Raw genomic sequence first — 26523 nt, forward strand, 5'->3', positions numbered from 1 at the left:
CTTGCATGCATGAATCAAAAAAGTTTGGAAGCTTCTGAATTTTCATGCGACAGTAGGGATTTTTTTCGTTCTGCGTCTGAGCAGTAGAACGATAGTGGCGAACCTGCTGGTAAAAAATGAACTGTACTCGTTTTAAGGTTAACCAATTTTCACTACCTGTCAAATAGTACCATAAAATGACAACATCGTGTCTCCCTTATACTTGAAGAATGAGATTGGAGAGACAGTCAGCACTTTTACGTGTATTTGCCACGATTGTTTAAAATACGCACTATTGCTGCCAGTAAATCCATGCACGTGTACAGGCGCTATTAGGTTATGTAAACAAAGAGATGGAGCCCACTTTACATATTGATGCATTACATAAGAGAACAATGTATTACGGTAATTTAAGTCATCCATCTAAAGCTATTGTATCATTGCATAGGAAATGTCAATAGAAATGGCGTATTTCAAAAAAATAATACCTTATTCTTAGGTCAATAATTATTATAAAGCAAACATTATTCGTAGGATGTTTATCATATTTGAATGGTCAAAGACATAGCTTATAGTCAGTATCTCCTATATATTATTATCCTACAGCTGTGCCCGTTTTTGCAAACGATTGTGTGCCTTATTCGTTATGTCCAATAGGTTTAAATGAAAAATGCAGTAGAGTAACGTTCTTTATTCAAATAAAAAAGTATGGAATTTGATAAATTTTGTTGCGTTTTAGGGTTTTTTAGGGTTATTTTGATTGTTTTACAATAGATTTTCGATCGGCACATGACTTTTTTTACAACATATTAATTGGGGAATTTATTTTTTCGATGTGTTTGCAACACTGAAAATATTATATTTCAAAATGGCGGCTACTCCATCAATCGTCATGACAATATGATAAATAATGCCTTTGTATTGGAAACAAGAGATGTTTATTTAGGTTTTGGTGACTTTTCAAAACGGATACTACTCTCAATCAAGTGATTTGGCGAATTGTTTATGTTTTAGTGAATTTTTAATCCGGATATTATTCTCAATCAAGCGATTTGGTGCGATCTTAATTAACATAATATTACGCTTTCAGTAGAGGTTAAATAAAACTACCTAATACATGTGTACCTATATTATATTAAAACACTATACTTATCCTAATAATACATTCAATCGTTTGAAGTTGTTATTAGATAATATAAGATTATAATATTAGATTCATATTACCGGCGAAGTATACCATGTCACATCAATCTGACAGCTGTATGTTTATGATGTGTCACCGTCACCCTTCTAATTTAAGTTGTGAAGCAAATACCTATTGTGTATCTACTGTTGATGAAGTTATACGACAGGTAAGTGCATATGCTCCTGGTTTAAAACATCATTCTGGTTGTCTGGTCATTATGACATTATTTTAGTGCAACACTTGACGTATATTATTTACGGTCACATTCATATCTGATATTATATTTTTAGACCGTGAAAAACAATATATGTATTTGTCAGGTCCACGACATTATAAGCCGACATGTTAGCCACTCAGTCATTGTGGGTTTCAAAAACCTGAATCAATCCAAACCTTCATCAAACTGTTCAAGCAAAGTAATTCCATTCCTTTCGTTCACAAATTATGTTATCAAATTTGTGATAATATTTACCTAGGTACCTATTCAATTCATTATTATTATCACCATCATCCTGGATCAATCTACTGTTAGATGAAGTTCTCTCCAACCTAATTCTATTTATCTGGTAATATATTAATTACGGTGAGTACGTAGATATGTATATATTAATGTATAACGATGGTATTTGAATTAAAATTGTAATGGATTTAATATATAACATATTTTGTGATAGGTACGTTGTCTTGACTTTCAAATTATTAAGTTATTTAAAATAATAATATTATGCACTATTCTGCTCACGTTTTTCAATTATGTTTGATAGTACCGATCAGTGTTACATTTTACAAACTGTTTGAAATTGGACCCACTGAAGTAAATTTATTTATTATAAGTATTGAGGTCAATTATTCTCTTTCACCAATTATGAAATGTGGTGATAAAACTAACTATTTCCACTCTCCAGGTAAGGTTTGGTTTGGTCTAAAAAGAAAGTTGTAAAATCTCATGTCCACCTCTGCGGCACATTTACTACAGATTTTCTTATGTTTACGATAAATGGATGTTAGCCACTCGGTTAACCTATTAGGTCCATACTGGTACAGTTCGGTTATGAGCAATACAGCGAAAAACACATTTTGAAAATAGCTGATATACTGGATTATTTGTTAGGTTAACCTAACCAAACCTAACATATCGGCTATTTTCAAAATGTGTTTTCCGCTGAATACCTCATAACAGAACTGTACCGCAGAATCTTATTAATTGCATTTTTCGACATTTATCCGACTGTCATTTATTTTATCAGCTTCACAATAATTCACAATAACAAACATAGACTAAAATATTTTTATTCAAACTTTTATATTCAAAGACAACGTAAACATAATTATTTTTAGGGAGGTAAATTATTAAAAATGACATTTACTATAGGTAATTATTACACAACGTATATAATATTATTTCATTTTATATTGTAAATATTTTATTACATAATATAAGTAAAATGCATGTGTGCGTATAAGCAAATAAAATAGTGAATTATGATAATTTCATACCCTAATCACACTGAGTCGTCGACGTCTATTATCCATTATTTCCATTCGCGTGGTTATATAGAAGAATTAATATGTATCACTATGCTTATTCGCATTCCACTACTTGATGAAGGTTGTATCAATAATCCTATTGGTCATATGAACTGCTATATCTATTAAAATTGGTGATATTAAAATTTACCTACCCATTTATATCGTCATTATTATCATGAACCAGGATCAATCCACTGCTCGATGAAGGCCTCTCAAAACTAATTCCATTCCTGTTTCATATATACATTGCTGCATTTATCAAATATTTCAATATAATATATTCATTTCATCGTTATCATCATTAGACCAGGTCAATCCACTGCTGGATGAAGGCTTCTCTAAGCCGATTCTACTCTTTTTGGTCCTATGAATAATCGCTATATAATATACATAATCTACCTATTTATAATGCCATCATCATAATCAGTTTAGATCAATACACTGCTGGACGAATTCTTTTCCAACCTAATAATTACTTCCTCTCAGATCTATATGTTTCTTCTTTAATCAACATTTGTTTCGATATGAACGTCCCGCAGCGTGAAACATATTATCGCTAAAATTTTAATTCAAATTTAAATTTTTTTAAATATTATTCTATGGCTGCAAGCATTTTTTTAGACAATGAAACAAAATAACTTAATAGTTTAAATTTATTTTTTATATGGCTAACCTTCTTCTATTACATTATATTCAATCGCAATCAAATTATCAGGTATTATGCTAGGTCTAGCAGCCTGGGATGGTATCAGATGACATCCTGAAGGCCAAAATCCATAATAGACTATACATATGACGCCAAATTTATATCTACAGTAACGACTTGCAAATTGTAAAAGTAACAAATCAGCGACATGTCAAACGGCGCCGTCTCTGCATACTTCACAATTTTATTAAAATCCAATATCATTTCATTAGGACGCCAAGCTGTCTGCAAGACCTAGCGAGACAGACTGGCGAGAGCCAGCTGGCTCAGCTAGTCTTTAGAATTATCTTCAAATGTGTTAATCATCCCCATTTTTTGAATAATAAAATGCCTAATTCTTGTCAAATTTGGGATCACAAATATTATAAAATATAATTTGTTATCGCAAATATGTCACTATATAATGTTAACATTAATTTTACTAATGGTTTTGTAAATGCGTTTAAAAATTAATAAATCTAAAAAATCTTAACACCACTGCACATGGACGTACTGAAATATGACTATATTCTAAAACATTAGAGCGAGAGGTTTAAAAGAATACTATTTTATGTAATAAAAATACTATATGCAGTCATCAAATCTTTAAAATAAATATAAAGGATAATAAGGCTTCAAAATTATATAAATAGATTATCTACAACGTTTAAGAAATGTCCAGGGTTATGCTCTGAAAATACCATAAAAGCTTCATTTTGACCTACGCTGAGCATGTGGGCCGTTAAACATGTATAACGTTAACACAATGTTTTTAACAATCGTCATATTTGACCGGATATTTTCTGCATTATATCCGAAGTTCGCTATATCGAGGTCTGTTATATTGAGGTTCAACTGTACCTGTGTAAATATGGTTTATAAAGGATAGTTAAACTATTGGAATAATTAAAAAATTCTAACATAATATAGAGTTATACTTTTAGAAGTGTAATGCATACCACTCTTATTAATCTAAATATGAATTTTTATGATGTCGACTGTCCCCTCAAAGTTAAATAAATACTTAACTAAAATTATTTAAAAGTATCTCACTCTTGTAGGCTCTTAACTCTTTATATAAAAATGGTGTTTTTCATGTTTAGTTGGAGCTAGAGCGCAGATCAAGCAATGCTTTGATAACTAAAGCCGAACGCGAGCTGTCTCCGAGGCCTTCGGTGAACGGAAACGTTCCGCCCACCGACTGGAGAATGCTGGTTGAGAAAGTCAACATCGGGACACAGAACAACCTCATTGTGCCTCCATCCGTTGCCGATAAAAGCAAATACAACAATAATGGTCAGCTGGAATATGCAAATGAATATTTCGATCCGTTCAGTGGTAATTGTTTAACTTATTTATTGTGTTATGAGATTACATCGATATTATTTACTATAAAAATTTACCAGGTGGCAGTGCCACCTATCAACATTTTTTAAAACACTTATACTTGGATTTATTCACTCCCGAAATCTCTTTAATTTGAATCAAGCTTATTTTCATCGAAATTGACATTTTAACAGATAGGCATATCATTTTCAAAATCGTGTTTCCTTTCCGACACCATACTTCTTTATACCTTTCCGTCAATCTGTCACAAATTAATTATTGTAATGTCGTTTAATTCTTTCTATCTATATACTCGATATGCTAGTACTACACTGTAAGAACCTGTCAAACTATTTTGAGAGTATCCTATCATTGGTTTTCTTTCACAACCCAATTAAAATAAAGTAAACGATTCCTTTATTTGAGTGTCAGTTTATTTTTCAAATTTCAAATTTACAGTTCTCTGTTCCGAAGATGGGTTTGCCTGAAACAGCTGTCAATGTGAAATGACTCAATTAAAGTTGAATTAACAAAAGCAAATTTGTTCCAAAATCACTATTAAAAAATTATATTTGGACGAGTAGCAAATTACTAATTGTTTTTACTAGTATTTATTATTTTGGTTATATATGTTATAATTATTGTCTGTTAAAATAATTGATAAAGTTAGGTGACTTTTGATATAAATCAAATTGTAAATGTCCAATTTGATAATGACAGGATTCATGGCCGTATTTGGAATCTCACAGTTTTAAGCCAATCTGACACCCCAATCGTCGAGTTGTGTTAGGCTAAAATAGAAAATCTTCTTGCTACCTACAATTCGAGAAAAAAGATTCAAAATTACATATTTTCATAATTGAGCCAGAGGGTCGATATCAGTCGTCCTATTTGCTAGTCTGTTGGTGTGGTTTTTGCTTCAGAGGGACCCCTTAATGGACATTAGGTTTCTGTCATGTCAGCTCGCATTTGAGATGTGTGTGTCTGTATATGCAGTTACATATTATTGTGTTGCAAATTATTAATGTAAATACAATTCTCTACTTTACAGGTGTTGGACAAAACCTGTTTCGTAAGGATAGCCCGCGAGCAAAACTTCTGCAAGATTTGAGGCACACCTACATGCCCTCCTTATTCGACGCTGATGCCATCAAACAGAGGAATGTGCAGATGGAACAGGTAGACATCTACTTCCTGCTTGCTCAACATATTTAAATGTGATTTTTTATATAACATAATGCCCCGTTTATACGTGCATGGATTTGCTGGTGACAGTATGTATTATCACGGCCATAACAAAAAAATGCACATGTCGACATGTATTATCGAGCAATTTGCAAGATTGCACGCATGAAGCTTCTGAATTTTCATGTGACAATTGGACTGTGCGATATCTGCACCTGCGCAATAGATCGATAGTATCGAACCATGCAGACACTCGTTTTGAGTTTAAACGATTTTCACGACCTGTTAAATAATACCATACAATGACACCATCCCGTCTCGCTTACTCTTGAAGAATGAGATTGGCGAGACAGTTAGCACTTTTACGTGTAAACAGTTATTATCGTGATAGTTTAAAATATACACTTCGTGCAAGTGAATCCATGCAAGTGTACAGGCGTTGTAAAGCTCAACTGTAAAGTATCTTTGAAAACATTGTATCCTGTCTCTTTGAAAAACAATATTTGTTTTTGTAGGAAACTGCTGCCAAAAGAATGACCTATCAGCAAGAGTTAAAGAAACAGATTGATGAACAGCAGCGGATTAGAGAAGAAAGAAAAGCCAGAGAAAAGTAAGTTATATCTACTATATTTTATTCTTCCAATGGTATTTAATCTAATATTATTATTATGCTGAGATCTCTCGGATAATACACAATTTATATTTAAATTCGGTTTTGTTGATTTTTTAACGTTTTCGCTTTGATTTGTGCGCTCTCGAATTGTCTACCATTTGAATCGAATACATTAGAAAACTATTTGATGATTATGATATACGACACAATTAAAATTGTCATTTCCTTCCATACTGTATGCGTTTCGCTATATTACTTTTGACGTCTAATAAAATGGTATTATCGTCACTTAAGACCATCTAATCTTTTATTGAGAGATAGAAGCAATTCTTTAAATTCAAATGCCGTATGTACGCATTAGAGCACATAATTTTTTTGAAGAGAAAACTACAATCTTGGTGTAATTCACTATACACATATTAATGTTTGACAACGCCTTCACTGAATAGAATGCCACAGAGTACGTAGGTGTAAGTAATATTAGAAATATTTTTTTTTTTAAAACCTCTTTATGGCTGACGTTCTCACTACATAATAATTATTATGAGTACATGTTTATTCAACTCTCCATGAAGATATCTTTTAACCCATTGCGACAGACAGAAAAGGAGAAAAAAGTGGACCAACAGCCAGATTAAATTTTGTATTAAATTTAACCCTTAACACTCGAGTGCCGCCATATCGGCGGCATTACAAGTTTCCCGTATTACTCGAGTGCCGCCGTAGCGGCGGCACGCTTATAAAATCATTTTTTGTAATATTTTCAGAATTTTTTATAATGCGATTTCAATCAAGTTAGAATGAATAATAATAGGTTATTACATTTATCTGAGAAAGAAGTCGGCAAAAGAATACTGCGTGCGTAATTTCAACATAGTATTTTTATCGGAATCTTCTCTTTTTATTCGTAGGTCGTCGCTTTGCAAGCAATGTTTTTTTGTCACATAAATTTTATTTATTGAACGTTCCCAGACTAGAGTGAAGTGTTTGTCACGCATGATTTTGAAGTGTGTTTATATTTTTTATTGGTTCTCGCTTGCGCAGGGGCGTCTCGTATAGTTTACAGTTTTATATTTGAATAGACTGTGTTTGATGACAATACTTACTAGTATATTATGCCGATTCGGAACCTACATAATGTGAAATACTCTAATGAGTCAAATGAAAATTATTACGTATCGATTTATTATTTTTTGAGAAATCTTTTGATAATGTGTACCGCACTGGGAATGAGTTGTTATGAGCCCGAAACTAATTTAGGAAATTTACGAGACAGCCGCTTATATTACAAGTGTATTTGAAGGCAATTCATTTGTATCATATTTACAGTCATGACTCATAACTATATGTTTGGACGATTTACATAGCCACTTCTCTACATACCGCTATTTCATTACGATTCTGTGATAAGCCAGGATTACATATTGGAGATTGCTTTGTGAAATACCACACAATGAAGAATTATAAATAAACTAAAAATAAGTACAGTATATTCATTATAAATCTATTTTACAGAATAAAAAAAAATTTTTCTTTTTTACATTTTTGTCATCAATTAAATGTTTTATATTGAAATTATGCTTTGTACGGAAAAAAGTCTCGAGTGGGTGGTATGTACCTACCTATAAAAAAAATCTCGAGTGGAAAAGGTTAATTAATAAGTTTACTATAATATATTAGAGTAATAACTTTTATGATTATGATTAATTTAAATATTTTTTCAGTACTTGTCTAGGTATTGAAACACTTTACTGATATTTTTAAATGTGTAGTGTTTTAACCCGGCACCTGCCTCAAAAATCGTATGACGCACCATAACTACGCATGAATTTCATTATCGTCTTTGTTCTATACTAAAAAAAGCAATAAAAAATATGTCACAGCTCCAGTCGAGAACCCAAAGCCATTAAGATAATTTCGACACACTAAAAAACCGTAAAAAATCAGTTATAATATCAGAAACACTCGAACAAACGAATGCTATCCAAATTTGAAAGAACTTACCGCAAGTCGCCATTTTGTAGCAACTAGTTAGAGCTCTGCGCGGTGTGTAATATTTCGACACTTGTGCATACGTTCCCACGAATCGAGCGTTACTAATTTTCAAGTGCATATCGATAAATCACATATTAATGTCTTCGGGTTGAGTCGTAAACAAATATAAAGGGGACCCTTTTAATATATTTAAACTACACAAACACTTCACTTATTGAATATTATTGATAAATTAACACGAACTCACATATTAAAAAAAAAAACAAATACAATAATAAACCTATTTTAAAATTCTTTAGATGTGTGATATATTTTAAAGCAAGGTGACAGACATAACGCAACATCACACGTTGGGCACATATAGCGAGAGAGTTTTGTTTTTTTCGGATTTTTTTTAGAATTCCCGCATACGAAACATCTTCTTCTAGGCTTATCGGTATTTTGTGTCGGTAAAATGTATTCTGGCAAATGTCCCGTTGCACTTTTGGGCAATAATCGTACGGGATTATCGCTAGTTGACGCTGTCGGCTTAGGCAGGGGTGCATTTGAAATTCTCACACAATATTTGTCCACTAGTTGTTTTATTACACAGAGTTGAAAATCGCCCAATGTTTTTTTGTCAGATTTAATAAATTTATATAAATAAAAAGCATTTAATAAATATAAGTCGATCATGTGGAATGCGACCTTTTTATACCACTTGATCGATTTTCTCATACACGACAAGTTGCTAAGCATCATGTCGGACTTATCTACCGTACCCATATTTTTGTTATAATCTATAACACATTTTGGTTTTTCAATGTTTTCGCCAGTTCTATAGTTCACTTTTCCCGTTGGTCCAAATGATGCATTGTGGAGGGTGGATAGCATGTGAACATCCCTCCTATCGTGCCATTTCAGAGCCAAAAGTGGACTATTGTACTTAGCCTCGGTATCTCCCTTTTTCAGTTTGCTGAACTCTGGCATATCTTTACGATTTTTTCTCACTGTACCGCAAGCATTCGTTTTGTGAGAGTGAAGGTATTTAAAGAGCGCCGGACTCGAATACCAGTTATCACACCATAAGGTGTGACCTTTCCCGATATAGTCTTTCATTAGCGTTGTCACTACCGCACCGGGAATACCGAGATTTTCATTGTCTTGTATGTCAGTCCCTTCCCCACAATAAATTATAAAGTCAATAATATATCCTGTCATTACGTCACACATCACAAACATTTTTATTCCAAATCGATGTCTTTTGGAAGGAATGAATTGTTTAAAAATTAATCTACCCTTAAACACGATTATGCTCTCATCTATGCAAAGATTCTGATACGGTATCATCGTTTCCCTAAAAATTGTTCTTTTGTGTTCTAACAGTAATCTAATTTTAGCTAGTCTATCATTTGAGGCAGTCACACTAGGATCAGAAAAATGAAGCATTTGTAAAATAAGTTGGTATCGATTTCTAGCCATTATTTTCCCAAAAATGTCTGCATGCAGGTAAGGATCGGTACTCCAATGTTCCTCTATCGACGTGTGCTTATTTCGAGTCATCAGCATTGATACGGCAAAAAATGTATACAACTCCGGCACTGACGTGTCTGTCCAATTGTGTGACCGCGATTTCGGTCCGAGGTCTCCCGCACTGTACGAATGGTTAAAAAATGTATTCGTTTGGTTCACTATTTCCGACATTATATTTTTATTCAAAAAATGTTCAAAGAAAAGACATTCGAGAGAGGATTCGTCCAAGTCGTTCGATGTCACGCCAGATCGACAATCATTGAATTCGTGAACTATTGGAATATACGGACCAGTTCTCCATGACCGCAAAAATTCAATTGGCTCGTCAGAGTCCGTATCCTCAACATCATGATCAGTCTCATGTTGTTCCAATTCCTCTTCCGACATGTCATAATCTGAGTCCAATTCCTCATTAGTACGCACATTTTCTTCCTCCATATTTACGCACTATAAAACTATGAAATGTTTTTAAAATGTTTAACTACAGTATTAAGAAACGCCAAATCACAGAAACCATTAAACTCACACACCATAGTTATTGATATCAGTATTAATTTTCACATTCACTAAAATGGGACACGGTAGACAGTACAAAAAGTATTTTAAAAATCGCGATAAAATAAAATCATACGTTCAATAGTTAATCATGCCAGTTTTAATGTGATAAGTACACCAGACAGCAAAAAAAGTATTTATCAACGATTGCGGTAAATATTCAACTTGTATGCGATAAATACAATCCCGCGCAATGGCCCGCTCGGTTGAAAGTCTGTCGTATACTGCGCAGTCGCGGCGCGCAGTTCAAACTGATTTCTGTCGACCGGCAAAACTTGGCCGTACGAATTGGTTCGAAACTTTGGTGATTATTTTATATTTAGAACCAATGCTTTTAAAATATGTCATAGGTGGCAGGAGAAGGACAAATCAGGCCAAATTTACGTGAAAAAATCAGTCCCGTATGATAAATATGGACGCGGTGGCATCGATTTATACACATGCGCATTGCGAATTTGGCCGATTTGTACAAGGTGTGTGACATCGGCACCGGCCGGGTTAAGAAATATCTAAAAATAAAATATTTTTACCAACAACAAGCGGTGTCAAATTGATTATCCGGAATTACTTGGTCAAGGCGATGTCAAATTGGTGTCGATTGTCTCCAATGGATTAAAGACATAAATTTTACTCATCCAAAACTTACTTAATTTCTGTTTTGCATCATCTGTAGAAGTCTATTTTATACAGGGAGCCCTCAACTTTCGAACGTTCTACTTTCGCACAATTCACTATTTCGTACATTTCTTAAAATTTAGTTTTTTGTTAATGTAAAAAGTGTGGGCTTTCATGCAGTCACTCCTCTCTCCTCTGCTCCTAGTCATCTTCTCAAATATGTAAAAGGGTGGTAGTCAACTCTCTCTTGACAAGTTTACAAAGAAAATACCTGATTACTAATACGCCTCGTTAACTTTATCTAACACATTTTCAGGAACCAATTACGTGCGAAAGTCGAGGGCCGCCTGTAATTTGAATGTTATTTTATTTTCAGATTACTTGAAGAGGCTGAAACTAGGAGATTAGAAGAACAATTGAAAGTGCTCAAGATGTCACAAGATAGTGAGATCGATAAGCAGAAGCAGTTAGCCATTAGAGTAAGCATTTTTAAATTAAATATTCTCAATATGTCCATGCTTAGATTTTTATATTATACGAAAAGCACATTGTGGTTGATTACAATTTTCAACTTTACAGAGTAGTAAAATGAAATACATAACAATTTTATTGGATTGGCCTAGGGCAGTGGTCGGCGAACTCATTAGTCAAAAGAGCCAAATATCAACAGTACAACGATCGAGATTTCTTTAGAGAGCCAAATATCTTAAACTGAAATTATATAATATGTAGGTACACTGTTTATTAATTTATAAACTTTAATTAAAGATTTAAGTCTTAATTAAACTATAGACTGAATAAAACTTGATATCATACTTAATAATCATCTTATTTATTGATAAAAATTTAATTGTAAGTAAGGTCGCGAGCCTAATACTACAAGGTTCTAAGTGTTCGTCCTTGAAAAAACAAACTCAACAATGAAGTAGTATTCTAAGCCGCCACATTGTTACTTTTGTTTCGTCAAGGACAAACACTTAGAACCTTGTAGTTCTCCACTCGCGCGGTATCAATAGAATTAAATCATGACAATGACTGACAAACACTCAATGTGAATAATGGCCTTGCATCTCCTTGCAAAGTTTGGGTAAGTCAGGTTTATATGTTGATGTTTTTAATTTTAAGCACGATTCCAGGTTCTCATCAATAAGACGACTTCTCAATTTACTCTTGATTTTCTATCTTAGAAATCGCTTTACTAACCACAAAACATGCAATATTAATATTGTTGGAAGATTGTATTCAGTAATTAAATACAGAACTTGATTTTTCTTGACTCTTCTAAAGTTCCTCAACTGCTTTCTTCCTTGAATCACCGACAGGATATTTAGTGCTAAATGACGCGTGTTCAGTTGTAAAGTGTCCCTCCAAATTTGTTATGCGCCAATTTTTCCCGACAAATAATACAGTCGGTAGTTCAATTTCAAGTTTTGAATAAACGCGATAGTCTCGTTCCATTCAACTTAAAATTCACGGTTTTCGTCATCCTTCTTTGTAGCCATGTCAAATAGGGCACAGGGCATTTGTGGTAGAGCCTCACTCAAGGGGCCAAAGAGCCGCACGTGGCTCGCGAGCCGCGGTTTGCCGACCACTGGCCTAAGGATTGCAATACCGAATGAAAATTTCAATACCGGTTTTTCGGTATTTCTTATTGAATACCGGTATTTCTTAAATATTAAAAAAACAGAAGTAAGTGCTTATCGATAAATATAGCTATATTATGTTGACATTTAAAAATATGTTTTGATCATAATTGTAGAGCTAGTGGATTGTACAGTCAACAATAATTGTAGAATAATTGAACATTATTGTCACGGATGTTTTTTATTTCGAAATAATATTATGGTAATTCATCGCGACAATTACTTATATAAATATATTTCATGAAATTTGTTTTATTATTTTTTCACCTCTGTTGGATTCACTCAATACATATATTTGAATTTTAGCAGCACATAACTTATAATTCATTTTCAAAAACGTAAACGAGTGTGCTTTCTTAATACTGAAAATTCCGGTATTGGATTTTTAAAACCGGTATTTCGGTATTGATAAATACTGGAATACCGGTTTTAAAATACCGGTATTGCAATCCCTAGATTGGCTGATGTATTTTTCACCAATGCTTCATCAAAAATATTTTAACCACGTCACGGACTAACTTTTACTGTTGGGAGTTTTGATGAGTTGAAAATGAAATTCTAACAAATTACGTCAGCAGACTTGCAATTGCAAAATGTCAGTTTGAATAGTTTCGGGATATTTGTTTGAGTTGTGGGTAGAAAAAAACAATTTCTATATTAGTTCGATATGATTTAATGATTGGAGTGACAGATTGACTTGAAGTTGTGATCGAGCACGATCACGTACAGCGTTCCATGTCAATGTTGCTAGTTTGACATTTATGTTTATAATAAAGGTTGCCTGAATTTATTCATTATTTTAATAGATAATAAATAAACGAAACAAAAATATTATGCTATTAAATACAAACAGCAATTTGTTACTTGTCCAAATGCAATTTACAATAGTATGGAGTGACATTTTAACTAAGAAAATATGAGGGAAAACTCTTTAGTGTGCCACCAGGTTGATTAATAGATATCTTATATATTTTTTGGTTTACTCTCGATTTTTAACAGTAGCAACACAGCAGTCTCTAATATATTATTTTATCTTCTGCAGTATGTATGCATATTAATTTTCAAACAGAATAATGTAATAATTTGATTGAAGGCTTTTTTGTTCAGGTCCAAAACTAGGAGTCAATTCGTTAGTCTAATGAGTAATAAACATTCCTTGTAAAAAAGTGTACTTAGGAATTAAAATCGTAATTTATTTACCTGTTGCCATTGTGATAAAGTTAAAGCAAAACATTTTATAGTAATGATGATTTATTGTGATTTCAGATGCGTAAAGATGCCAATGAATTTGAACGGAGAAGAGTAAAGCTGCAAGGTGACATAGACAACGAAAAGAAAATGGTGCGAAACGCTCGAACGAATCCCGTCAATGAAATCAGAACAACTAGAACGTCACGATCTGACCCTGTCCCTAGAACGCACACTGTCGTAACGAAACAACTACCAGAGGCCGAGAGAACCCGCCTTCCATTCTACTATTCCCCTCCGCCCAAAGCCAGAAGTAACAACAGCCAAAGCGACATGATGGGCTATAATATTAGACGGAATAACCCATACGTCGGACAAGATCCAACGAGCAATAGGTTACCTTACTCCACAAATATTCCAGATGATTCAGTCTTCGCACAATCGATACCTGTCAAAAATTATAATGTCGTTGAATCGAATCCAATTTCGTATCCCGTTCAAAGGTTTACACAGGAACCGACACGGCCTATCAAAAGGCCAATTTACAGTGACGATTCAGGTGATACTAAATTATACGATGGAAGAAATTCTAGAATAAATGTTGGTAATTATACAAGAGCTAATAACGTTAGACCAAGTTACGAGCCGGCCTTTTTGAGTAAAAATATTACAGATATGATTGATACGAAAAGTTTGAGAAGAAACAGTGCCTTTGAGGGTAATTTTGATGATTCTTTACCGATCCCTGTGATGAGAGAGGTTTCCAAGAATGAGAGAACTGACGGAGACGGCGCGATGACCACAAGCCTTAACAGCGAAGCCATGAAGAATTTAGAACAGAAATGGCAGGTGCCGGCAGTTCAGAAGAATATCTTGAGGAACAACTTCACGGATGATGGTAAACAGGAGAATATTTTGACGCAGCTCGGTTCCATAAGAAGGCAATTGCAACTGGAGCAGCTTAAACTGGATCAATCGCAAATGTTCTCCAAACAGAAGTTGATCAAATGACATCTGTGATTCGAACATCGGGTAAACATCTCAAGCAATAAATGTTATGGATAAAAATATAATGACTGATCTATGTTTGTGCAATGTATATGTAATCGAAAGAACTATTAATTCTTCCTCTGGTAAATGTTGTTCTATGGGCGACAATGTGACAAATATGACATTCTGTGTTTCTGTCAAAGCTTCAAGCGAATGGGACATATTACCAGTAACTGTCAGTATTACTTGTGCAGTATTAATTACCTACCACATATAGTGTGTTTGCTGATGACCCTTTCCGAAGATTACCCTTTTAATGCTGAAATATTTCCACGTGTAGTTTTTGGCATTTGTTTTATTGGTCATATAATCGTCGCTATAGGATTGGTCTCCTGAATAACCATTTTTGTCGAAATCAACCTTTAAATGCAGAATGTTTTTTTGTATCTAATTGGACTAGAACCACCCTTTCTTTAAATTACTTTATAATGGTAATGAATACATCATTCATATGCTGTAAAAATAACAATTTAAATATCTCCATGTATTTAAATATAGGATTATGAAATTTGTTTTACGTCTCCTGAACATTTGGTCTATTCGGAAAACCAATCCTACAGCGACGTAATGCCAAGATGTTTATTGTATTCTTATATAAAGAAATACTGATGTCCAAATTATCGAAATAATTTTTAATGTATTATTGGAATGTTAAGTTGCTACGTAGCTAAACGTTACTCGATTATAAAATAATAATAATCGACACGGCGAAACTTTTTATGCGTGGCGCAGCAATTTCACTGGTAGAAAGTAATCTGGATGATGTGTAGTAAAAAACCGTCATACCCGATTCGAAAATAGAAAATGGAGTTAGCATCAAATCTTTCGGTTCACAGCCAAACGTGCTAGCAAATACAACTTGTGAATTTAACGAATGCGTAACCCACTGCTTTACAGACGGACGCTCTACCACTACAACTTACGAGACGTGAGATGGTATCGTGGTTAAGTGCGAATCCGGAGGTAAAGTGAAAGTAAATGATACGGTCATAAGTAACACAGGTAGTTATTTGGTATATATGCTTCAAATATATTTTTTTAAATCATGAGATTACAGTTAACGTAATCTTATTGCTTTATGCTGCCTTATTTTTATAACACGATAATTACGTCTGTTTTATTTTTAGAATTCATCTAATCGCATTACATAATATTACATACATTATTGTTAAATATGATTGAATTGTTGAAAATACAATTTGAGTAGATTGCCAAAGATATTACTACATAATATGTAAAATACATCCCTATTAATTATAGATATTGTAAGAATTTGTTTTTGTTGTATTGATGCATTGTATTTTATTTCTTGGGTGTTAGATGACTGCACATCATCGTAATTTATTGTAATACGTAATAGTTATCTTGATTACATTATTATTTAATTTTTTTGTGATCGATTTGTCAAATTTATATTGAATTATAATATTTGATGAAATTGCACTACAAATAACGACAAGAAACGCCCGCTTTAATTTAAATAAATGTGTTTGTATGTTATAATATTATTTGGCTAATATGATGATATAATTTTTTTATAAAATGCCTTAATATTTTTGACAAAGGAAATATTGTAATATTATATATAGGCTTGTGATTTGGACAGATATACCATCCATTGAAAAAAATGCCTTATAAATCTACCGCTTTTATATGCATTTACACAAATTAAAATTATTTTGGTATGTGTATCTATAACAATAAATATGTTGGAATGTGATGAATCTGTATCTTTAGATCCTCAGTGTGGTGCTTTGTGTACAATGCCACTTATAGTCAGGCCGCGGCATGAAACTGAATTTAGAAAATCTTCATTTAGTGCAAACAAGTTACCGCATTTCATTTGAAGTAAAGCAATAACTAACGCTACCATCAGAACTCGTAATTTAGTGCCGCAGTCTGACTATAGATGGCATTGTTCGTGCAATTAAAAAGTGTGGTTATGTAATACAAATTTGTGAAATCTAAATCTGCCAATCTGAATTTTAATTGTGACTATAATATGTATGTATGTATTGATTTTCGTGACATTGTCATAATAGTATATCATATGAGTATTACAATATGTGCCTAATGTAGATTGAATTTTGTTTCCATTTATTGTAGCATTCATTATTGGTTGTTCTCTTTAAATGGCAGATTTAAGGTTTTACTGTAATTTTACTGAGGAAAGGTAAAATGTATGTATGTATTTATACTTCAGTTTCTCAGAAACCAATATTCCTTAGTTATATGAGGTTGATAACAAAGTTTATTACCTTGTTATTGATATCAACATTCCTCTATTGTAACATGAACTACTCTTTTATTATATATTATATACCAGTGGCGAAGACTGCCTCTTGAAAGGAAGTGAATGATTATTTAAAAATAAAGAATAGCAAACCTTATGATCAATCGCTGGTTGTATCGGCGTACAAATGTGATGTTTGTAAGATAAGCCAATAACTACTATTTTTTAGTGTAGAAAGGCCGCATACTTTGGAAATATTTTCTCTGCAATGAGACATAATATGATTTACTTTACTTCATAATGCGAGGAAATGTAGCCAACAAAGGTGTAGGCAGAAAGAGATTCTGTTGACTACGTAACCTACAAGGCGTCAGGCGGCGTAATCTGATACAACGGGTCCAGGATAGGGAGATGTACTGTGCTTTGCTTGAAGACAGAGCCAAAAAAGAAAATGATTATTTTTGTATAGATAGGTACGAATCCTTATTTCTCCGAAATGTGGCCTTAGTTATCTTCATACAAATATTTTTGTAGATTGATTAAGAATTTTATAGTATCATAAATTTGTCGTAATAATAAATTGATTTATCGATTACCACTAAGCAGTCCGCAACCAAGATATTATAATGTTGAGGCTATACTATAGAGACTTCGCCACTGTTCTGTATGTAATAATGTCAAAAGAAGACAAAAGAGTACTGTAGAACCTCAATATAACAGACTAATGCGGGTAACAGGGTGTCTGTTAAAGCCGAAAGTCCGTTATATAAAAACACAAACATCATATATTTCTTATTCGTCTTCGGATGATATATGCAGACTCACTCGTTATGGAGTGATATTAATGTTCGATGTCGACGCGCTTGCTTTCGGTAATCCTGCTTTGAAATAAGAATCAAGTTAAAGTTATGAAAGTGGCTGTAATATAGTTGAATTTCGTTATCTGTTATTATACCCCGTTTACACATGCATGAATTTACTGTTCACAGTAAGTATTATCGCAGCCATAACAAGAAAATGTATGGGTAAACATGTATTATCCTGCAGTTGCAAGCTTACATGCATGAATCAAAAAAGTTTGGAAGCTTCTGAATTTTCATATGACAGTCCGGATTTTTTCGATCTGCGCCTGCGCAGTAGAACGATAGTGGTGAATCTGCCTGCAAAAAAATGAACTATACTCATTTTGAGGTTAACTGATTTTCACTACCTGTCAAATAGTACCGTAAAATGACAACATTGCGTCTCGCTTACTCTTGAAGAATGAGATTGGAGAGACAGTCAGCACTTTTACGTGTAAACAGTTATTGTCACAATAGCTTAAAAACCGCACTATTGCTACCAGTAAATCCATGCAAGTGTACAGGCGTTATTAGATTATCGTGTGCAGAGCATTGCTTACAAGCGGTATTTAAACATGTATAACATTAGCAGGATGTTTTTAATATTTTCATTTTGACCGGATATTTTGTCCATTATATTGAGATTCTACTGTACTAAAACTTGAAGATCTTTTACGTTGTATGCATTATTAATAATGTACATCTTTAAATTCAAGAATTGAATTCTTTATCTATTAGATGTTAATTGTTTTTTTTATTTTGTTTGAATTTTTTGACTAAGTGAAAAAATATGACAATGTTTGCCCAAGCTTGCAACACAATATTTTTATAACGCACATTATGTATTATATTAAAATATATTTTACGTCACTGTCAATTCTATTTAACATAGGATAAGGGATCAGTGATATTTTTAATGATATAATTTTGCATTACTTTTGCAAATAGTAATAAAATGTAGCGAAATACCAATGTTTAGATAATGATAATTGATTCTCTGTCCAATGTAATTTCGAGCTTATATCAATTATTATTGTGAAATCACAGCACAATTAAAAAAAAAAAATTTAGCTGTTATATATATATCGGACAAAGGTAGTGAATGATTCGTGCCTAATTTCAGGTGATAGTATGTCGGTAGGAGCACAACTCTTAGAGTGAATATTTATGATAAGATTTAATTCGGGGCCTTGCCAAAACTGTTTATAATAAGGTTACAAAGAAGAGCTGAGGATTGAATGAATACAAGTGCACCGGTGACCAAATTGAGTAAATAGACTTCAAAGTTAAATATGCGATCGTATATTCTACATAAATGTTTTCAATATCCTGTAAATTAAGTCATGTTCCTAAATAATCCACTATTCTTCTTCTTCTTCTTCCTTCTTCTCCTTCTTGGCCCTACAGCTCAAGTCGAGCCCTGGCCTCTTCCACCGCCGTCCTCCAGCCGGAACGGTCCTCTGCACGTCTTTTCCAGTTCCTGATTTTTTAGCTGGTTGAATAATCCACTATTACCATTCCAAGATAAAATATTGATAACTCCTTATGTTTGAAGGAGGACAAGTCAAGTAAAAATAATGACATTGTATACACAACTTTCACGTTTAAATGTTGACAATAAAATGCATATATTTTGTTATGAAAAGCAGTTACATGTTTGAATCCTGAAAACTACTTGTACACTTCTACTCGTTTAATCCTCAGCACCTCAATTATAGTTGTATCTTAATTTGAAGAAATTGTGATTTTCGTATCAATAACAATGTCTATGTATTAAATTGTCAAATGATGGCTTTTTGTTCATGTTAATACACATTGTCGTTGCTAGGATTGTAAGCTCTTTTGAGTGGTAGAGCTCCGATGCGGTTGTGACATTCTTATGTTATTTTTTTCTCCACTCTAGCCCTGGAGGCTATTGGTAGAGGGGGTATTTTTTTCATTGGTTACGTCGGTGAATCAAAATATTTATTAATGCGGTTGCTTAGGAACAAAAAGATCCATTGACAATAATATAAACTCAGAAAAGCCAACCAAGTTGCTAAATCTCATTGAACAAAATATCACCAGATGTTGAAGAAGGGATTTTACCAAATATAAGAAATATTGTATACATCCATAGATTAGTGATACCTACCTATATCAAAATTTAAATTCTGTGGGCGAAAGGAAAAGGGTGATAGGTTTTAAAAATCGAAAAATGAGTTAAATATATTATTATTATATTTATAGATTACAATATATTACTATGTACAGAAATGAGAAAAAGGATAAGTCAAATCAACATCTCTGAATCACTAAAATCCACACAGAAACATTGAAATTCAGTAAATAGTCCAAAAAACAATCTTCTTTTGGTTCTCTACCAATTTTAGACTTAACACATTATAATTTTTATTAGTTTCTCATTAATGTAGAACTTCTCTGTCAGATAAAGATAGAAGTTTGATTGGTTTACTAAGATTATTTTGGTTTATATAATGCCATTGTTGTTGATATGAAATAATACAAATAACACATTTTAAAATAATTTATCAAACATATGAACTGTCCAATGGAAATTTATCATTTGTATGTAGGAATAGTTTTGTGGGAAATTGAGAATGCGTCCAGCAAAATATACTTTTATGTGATATTATAATATTAAAAGATTAAGTGCCCAATTGTTCTTTTCAATTAATGCAAAAGAATTGTTTATATTTTGTAAGTTGTTTTTTTATACTTAGCATGCTGCAGTTGTTTTCTTTCAGAATAATATTATAATTTTGATTGAGTTATTTTTCATATTATGCAATATCAATTAATACAACAGTCGATTTTTTTTCACGAAACGTTTTATATTGAAAGTAACTAATTTTTAAAAAATTTAAATACAAAATTCTTACGATTAGTCCACTTATACAAAAAAAACATCACTTACAATTTTGTCCATCTTTTTCTAAATCTTTCTCCTATTTACTTAGTTACAATAATGGACTTAAATATATACTTACTTAGTTTCTTTACAATTTTGAAATGGAGTTTATTCTGTCTGTGTTTATAAAATTCAAGTAATCTTTTTCTATATTTTTTGTAATAATAATTATGATAACTATAATGTGACATATATCCTAAAAATGTATCCTCGAAAATTTATACTATAAATGAAATATATTATTGAATTAAAATGTAGATTTTATATTTATCACACCTTCTCGTTATTTATGTGATCCTGGCCGGTTATGCTCAACATGCAGCCATGCTACACAAGTTTTGAACATCTTTCATGGTAAGTACCTACTCATATTTCATAGTCATAGATGGGAAACTTCAGTGCAGTCTATTCATAACAGAAACCTGAAATTCTTAAAAAAACCAAATAGCCGAAAGTCTATAGACATTGCTGAAAATCTTCAATGTGTATGATACAATATATTAGTTATAAATAGTGTACAAATACGTCATAGTCTATGATTCGCTTTGTTACAGACAATGTTCGATAGTTTGTGTGGTTGGGTAACAAGAAAGAGTAAGTAGGGTATTAAAAAAAATAATGGTCCTTGTCCAAGGTCTTTTGGCGCCCAGGGTGAGGGTAGATTTTGCACCCCCGCAACCCTACAACACCACTAAAATTGTAATTACTGAAAATAACAATCAACCAAAAGACCTAAGACCATGCTTACAGCCCTCAGACACAACACAGTCGAGATCACCATGAGCGGTCTGGCCAGTGGTTTTTATTAAAAGGTTTTTAACAAAAAGCATTTGAATGATTATTTTCAACCAAATATGTATAATTCATAGTCTATGTTTATTAAAATTTTATTGAAAATATAGACTGGAGAATACCTACTGGAGAATTCGCTGACGAAACGCCAGATTGGGACTCCGCCCACAAGTCACAAGATCTTAAATAGTTACCTATTCATAGAAAAATACATCCATGCTTTTGGCCCTCGACTATCGGTAGTGTAGAAACAATCGCGGCTACCATTTGTCCATTTAGAATAAGAAAGTTTCGCTCTTATAATTAAAGTAGGTACCTGAAGTTTGTTAATATTTTTAATTTATCATTTACAACAATTTAGTGACTGAGTTTTCTTAAAAATCCTGGCATCATTTTGGGGCTCCCTATGCTCCTGCAACGCCTCGGCTCCCAGGACGATCGCCTTATTCGTCAGCCCCAAGATACAGCCCTGCCTTGTTAGGTTAGATTAGGTCCTTTGAACCTAGTTTCAGTATTGTATTGAAAGAAAAATATTGGTATTTTTTTGAGATCCCGAGCCGATGCAACAGGAGTGATGTAAACCGTATACCGTTAACTTATGGTTGGGAAGAAATAATCTGATCGCTGGGCACCTCTCTGTAGTGTTATTTAAGCGCATCCATGAAACGTATAATTAATTGGCAATATTTGAATAACACCCACTTTTCTAGAATATGAATAACTTTGTTTAATCATTGTCAATTATTGCTCAGATGAAATCAACACTCGGCAATAAAATTGGTTGCTTCAATGATAATAAGTGATTGCATTTCTCCTTGATAATTTTGTTTTGATTTTAATACTACATAATATATTGAAAATCTCATTCATTTTTAATTATAAACAAGCTTTTATGGTTTATTTTCACAGATTAGAGAGATTAAAACTAAATTTTAATCTGTGAATGCCATTTACCTTTATCAATTTGATTGCCAGTGGACAATAGAATGAAACGAATTTATATTGACAGCAGAAAATAATAATAATCTATGGTGATCTGAAAAGGTTTAAATTTATCTTGTAAATTTTGTAGATACCAATGAAAACAATATCATTTTTTTGGTTGCAATTAAGTGCACATACTACAATTTGACCAAAATGACATAGGTAATTAAAAATAGTAGGTACGTAAACAAAATTATTTCACATTTACAGTTAAGTACCCATTAGACAAGCAAGAAAATGCTTGAACCTTTATGAATTAAATCACACGTAGAATAATGAATTTCCTTATAAAAATAGATACACTGCATAATATTATCTTGTGTTGAGTGTAAACAAGCGTTGGTGCTGTCACTCGATCGTAGTACTAACCTTGCTTACTACACCATAGCGCTCCATTGTCGTAGCATAACGCAAGAACCAGGTCGTGCCAGTGCTCGGAATGGAGCAGAACGCACTGAAGCACCGTTCCAGTTCGTGAATTCCTCGAGAATACCGTTCCATCTCGTGGAATCCTCGAATATAGCGTTCCTTCTCGTGGAATCATAGAAAATAGCAAGATGTCTCGTAAAATTCTCGAGCCTCATCAGAATAATTATTTTTTCCACAAGACGGAGCAATAATTTTACCGTTTTCACGAACCGGAACTGCCCTCCGATACGCTCCGGTTATTTCAAGCCCTATATAATAGTAAAGTCATGTTAATATTATTTACATTTATACATTGTATCTGGTCGATTGTATTGACGTGTACCAACACACAATACGTGATTTCTGGGGTGGAGACATAATAATAAACTTAATATCGTATTAATGAAATGAAACATGACAAAACTGAAATGAAACAAAATACGACGTTTTCAAAAATGTAATAAATCTTATAAAAACTACTGCAGAGAGGTAATTTAATTAAATTTTATATTGGAATTCATTACCTATTTTATTATTCAAATAGATTTATTCACCATTTTTTTCAATTAAAATAATATTATCAATCAACTCAGGTTTTATTAACTTATATAATAATATGTTTTATGATAAGCTATGGGATAGTGTTGTGATATTCATATTGTTTCACTTATTTTTATTTCAAATATAAACGCGATATCAACAGTATAATAACTTCTCGACATTTACGCTATAAACAATGTGCAATATAATATTATATTATTGATTGAAATTTTAAAATTCTTGTTCTCAATGGTTTTATTTACTTATTTTAACTTGAGCTGAGAAAATTCAAACTCTGATATTTTAATTTATTATTATGTATTGCAGGTATATTTTTCTAATTTCAATTCATATAATCTCAGAAAATATGTAGGTACCCAATATATATTATAATATATTGCAGTGAGCAAAAAATACATTGCGAAAAGTCATACGAGAAATGTTGACGAAATAAAATAGGTAAAATACATTTAAATAAAATCATCGGAGAATCCATTGGGAAAATATATGAACATAATATACATAATAATAATATTATACATAATAATATAATACACAATAATTAATAATTTCAACATCAGAAACCTATTAGAATAAATTATCCCACATGCCCACATGGTGGAAATATTTTTATATTTTTTTCCAATATTTACAAGTCTGAGGTTGCTTAAAAGTTTAATAAAGAACTAGCGCCGTACCGCCTCAGAATCAAGAAATCTTGTGTTAACTTATTAGCTGAATTAAATTCAATTTTTTATTAAGTTAAAATGAATACTTAAAATGAATAAGTTCAATAAATGTGCAAAAATTAAATCAAAATGAAAATTATTTTAATTAAGTACATTGAAATGAATGTAATTCACGTGGCAGCAAGGTATTTGCTTTATTATTAGCGTAGCCTTGTTGCACTACTTTCTGTTAAACTATTTGCTGGATGGGTTGCACTCGGGTCGATTCCCTTCATTGAAGCACCTTGTGATATACGACATTTTTCGTTTTGTTGTTGCGAGAACGAAGAACCGCCGCGTGAACATGCTACGTACAATTGACCGTGAGAGAAACACTCATTTTCTAGATTCAGGCCACAAACACTAAAGGATTGGCCTTGTGATTTGTTGATCGTTATGGCGAATGCAAGACGAATCGGAAATTGAATTCGTGTAAACTCGAATGGCATATCGGTTAGGATAATCGGAATTCTCGGAATGAGAACTTCCTCCACCTTTGAACATTCCTTTGATTATCGTCGCGTGAATCACATTGCCCATGAGTTTTTCCACCACCAAACGCGTTCCGTTACATAGTTTTGGTTGGTTCAGATTTCGAAACATGATGACTACCAAGCCAACCTTCCGTTGTAAATTGTGCGGTGGCAAGCCAGGCAGATCCAATGAGTTTAAAAAATCAGTTGGATAGTTGGTTGCTTCGTCTTCGTTTGTTACACAGTCGATAGATTTGAAAGAATGCAGTGGACCAACGATTTGATTTTGAATTGTGAAGCTTAAGTGATCCACATCTTTGTTCTTTGCCGCAAGAATTGCTCGTTCACTCAACCAATTGTGATTTTTGTGGTTAGCAATGATGTTCGGGAACACTTAGTTGATGAGGTCGTCTTTCGCTGAGATGAAATTGCAAAAATTCAGCGGAAACGAAATCAATCCGTTCGATTTGTCGACAGGAATACGGCCGTTACCTATAGTCAGCAATTGCTTGGAGAAATCTTCGGCAGATGGATCGTTTAGCAATGCAAATCGCATGTTTGTCGTCAGCTGAAGTTTCTTCACATAGCGCTAGAGTCGATGGTTTGAGGCAAGCGTTTATTTCATCGGCAGCGGTCGATCTTGGAATGACTGGTAGTGTTTGGCGGAAATCGCCAGAAAGTAGAATCATTGTGCCTCCAAAACATCTTGAGTCATTGCGCAGATCTTTCATAGTTCTATTGAGTGCTTTCAATGCGCGTTTGTGCGCCATTGTGCATTCATCCCAGGTGATGATTTTACTTGCTACCAAAACTTTGGCCATTGCTGAGTGTTTCGCAATGTTGCATGTCGGTTTTTCAGTCGTTTGAAGGTTTCACGGAAATTTAAACCCTGAATGAGCCGTTCGTCATCCTTCTAGCAACGTGGCCGCTATCCCAGAAGAAGTATCTGCTACAGCAATTTCCGATCTCGCACGAACAGTGGCCAAAATCAATGACATGAGGAATGTCTTCCCAGTTCCATCGGGCGCATCGAGAAAAAATAAGCCACCATTTCCATCATCAATTGCCTTCATTAACGTATCGTACGCTTCCTTCTGTTGGGGGTTCAACAGTGGTACATTCGTTAGAACTGATTGGTTCAATGCATCTCGATCATATTCACGTTCACGTTCCGATTCTCGATTGAAAGCGTCGTTCATTCCACGATGTGGCGTTGGCATTCCTAACTTGACTAACAAACTGCCGTACATGAGGTTTTAATAGTTATTCTGCTATTCGGGGCGGAGACAAATCCAACAACAGGAATCTCGGCACATAAATGATGTCATCTATTTGGTCTGGTCGAATTCTTTCGACTAACCAAATGAGAATGTGTGCATGCGGCAAGCCTCGTTTTTGCCTTCAATCGAATACATCCAGCATCGAGTATCCCCAAAGACGCGATGCTTAACAATGTGGTTCATCAGCGACAGGATTTTTTGTTTGAAGACACGTGCGGTGATGTCATGCCGATCACTTGATGTTTGTCCGGGGAGTAGCAGTTGAATAAC

At 33.3% G+C, this 26523-nt stretch overlaps 1 protein-coding gene across 6 annotated transcripts in view; it reads left to right on the plus strand.

Annotated features, from left to right (window-relative positions):
- Positions 1-17736, plus strand: part of LOC147075014 (uncharacterized) — a 56483-nt gene extending 38747 nt beyond the window's left edge. For all 6 annotated transcript variants that reach the window (XM_085943224.1, XM_085943226.1, XM_085943227.1 and 3 more), the window contains 5 exons: positions 4484-4718; positions 5758-5885; positions 6407-6501; positions 11558-11660; positions 14091-17736. In XM_085943224.1, the coding sequence (XP_085799350.1) occupies positions 4484-4718; positions 5758-5885; positions 6407-6501; positions 11558-11660; positions 14091-15023 (1494 nt within the window). In that variant the 3' untranslated portion in view covers positions 15024-17736. The remainder of the gene's footprint in view (positions 1-4483; positions 4719-5757; positions 5886-6406; positions 6502-11557; positions 11661-14090) is intronic.
- Positions 17737-26523: the final 8787 nt, after the last annotated feature.

Source organism: Rhyacophila brunnea, unplaced genomic scaffold (genome assembly GCF_057557595.1).
Source record: "Rhyacophila brunnea isolate RB1 unplaced genomic scaffold, BYU_Rbru_1.0 scaffold_15, whole genome shotgun sequence".
In the NCBI taxonomy this organism is placed as follows: domain Eukaryota; kingdom Metazoa; phylum Arthropoda; class Insecta; order Trichoptera; family Rhyacophilidae; genus Rhyacophila; species Rhyacophila brunnea.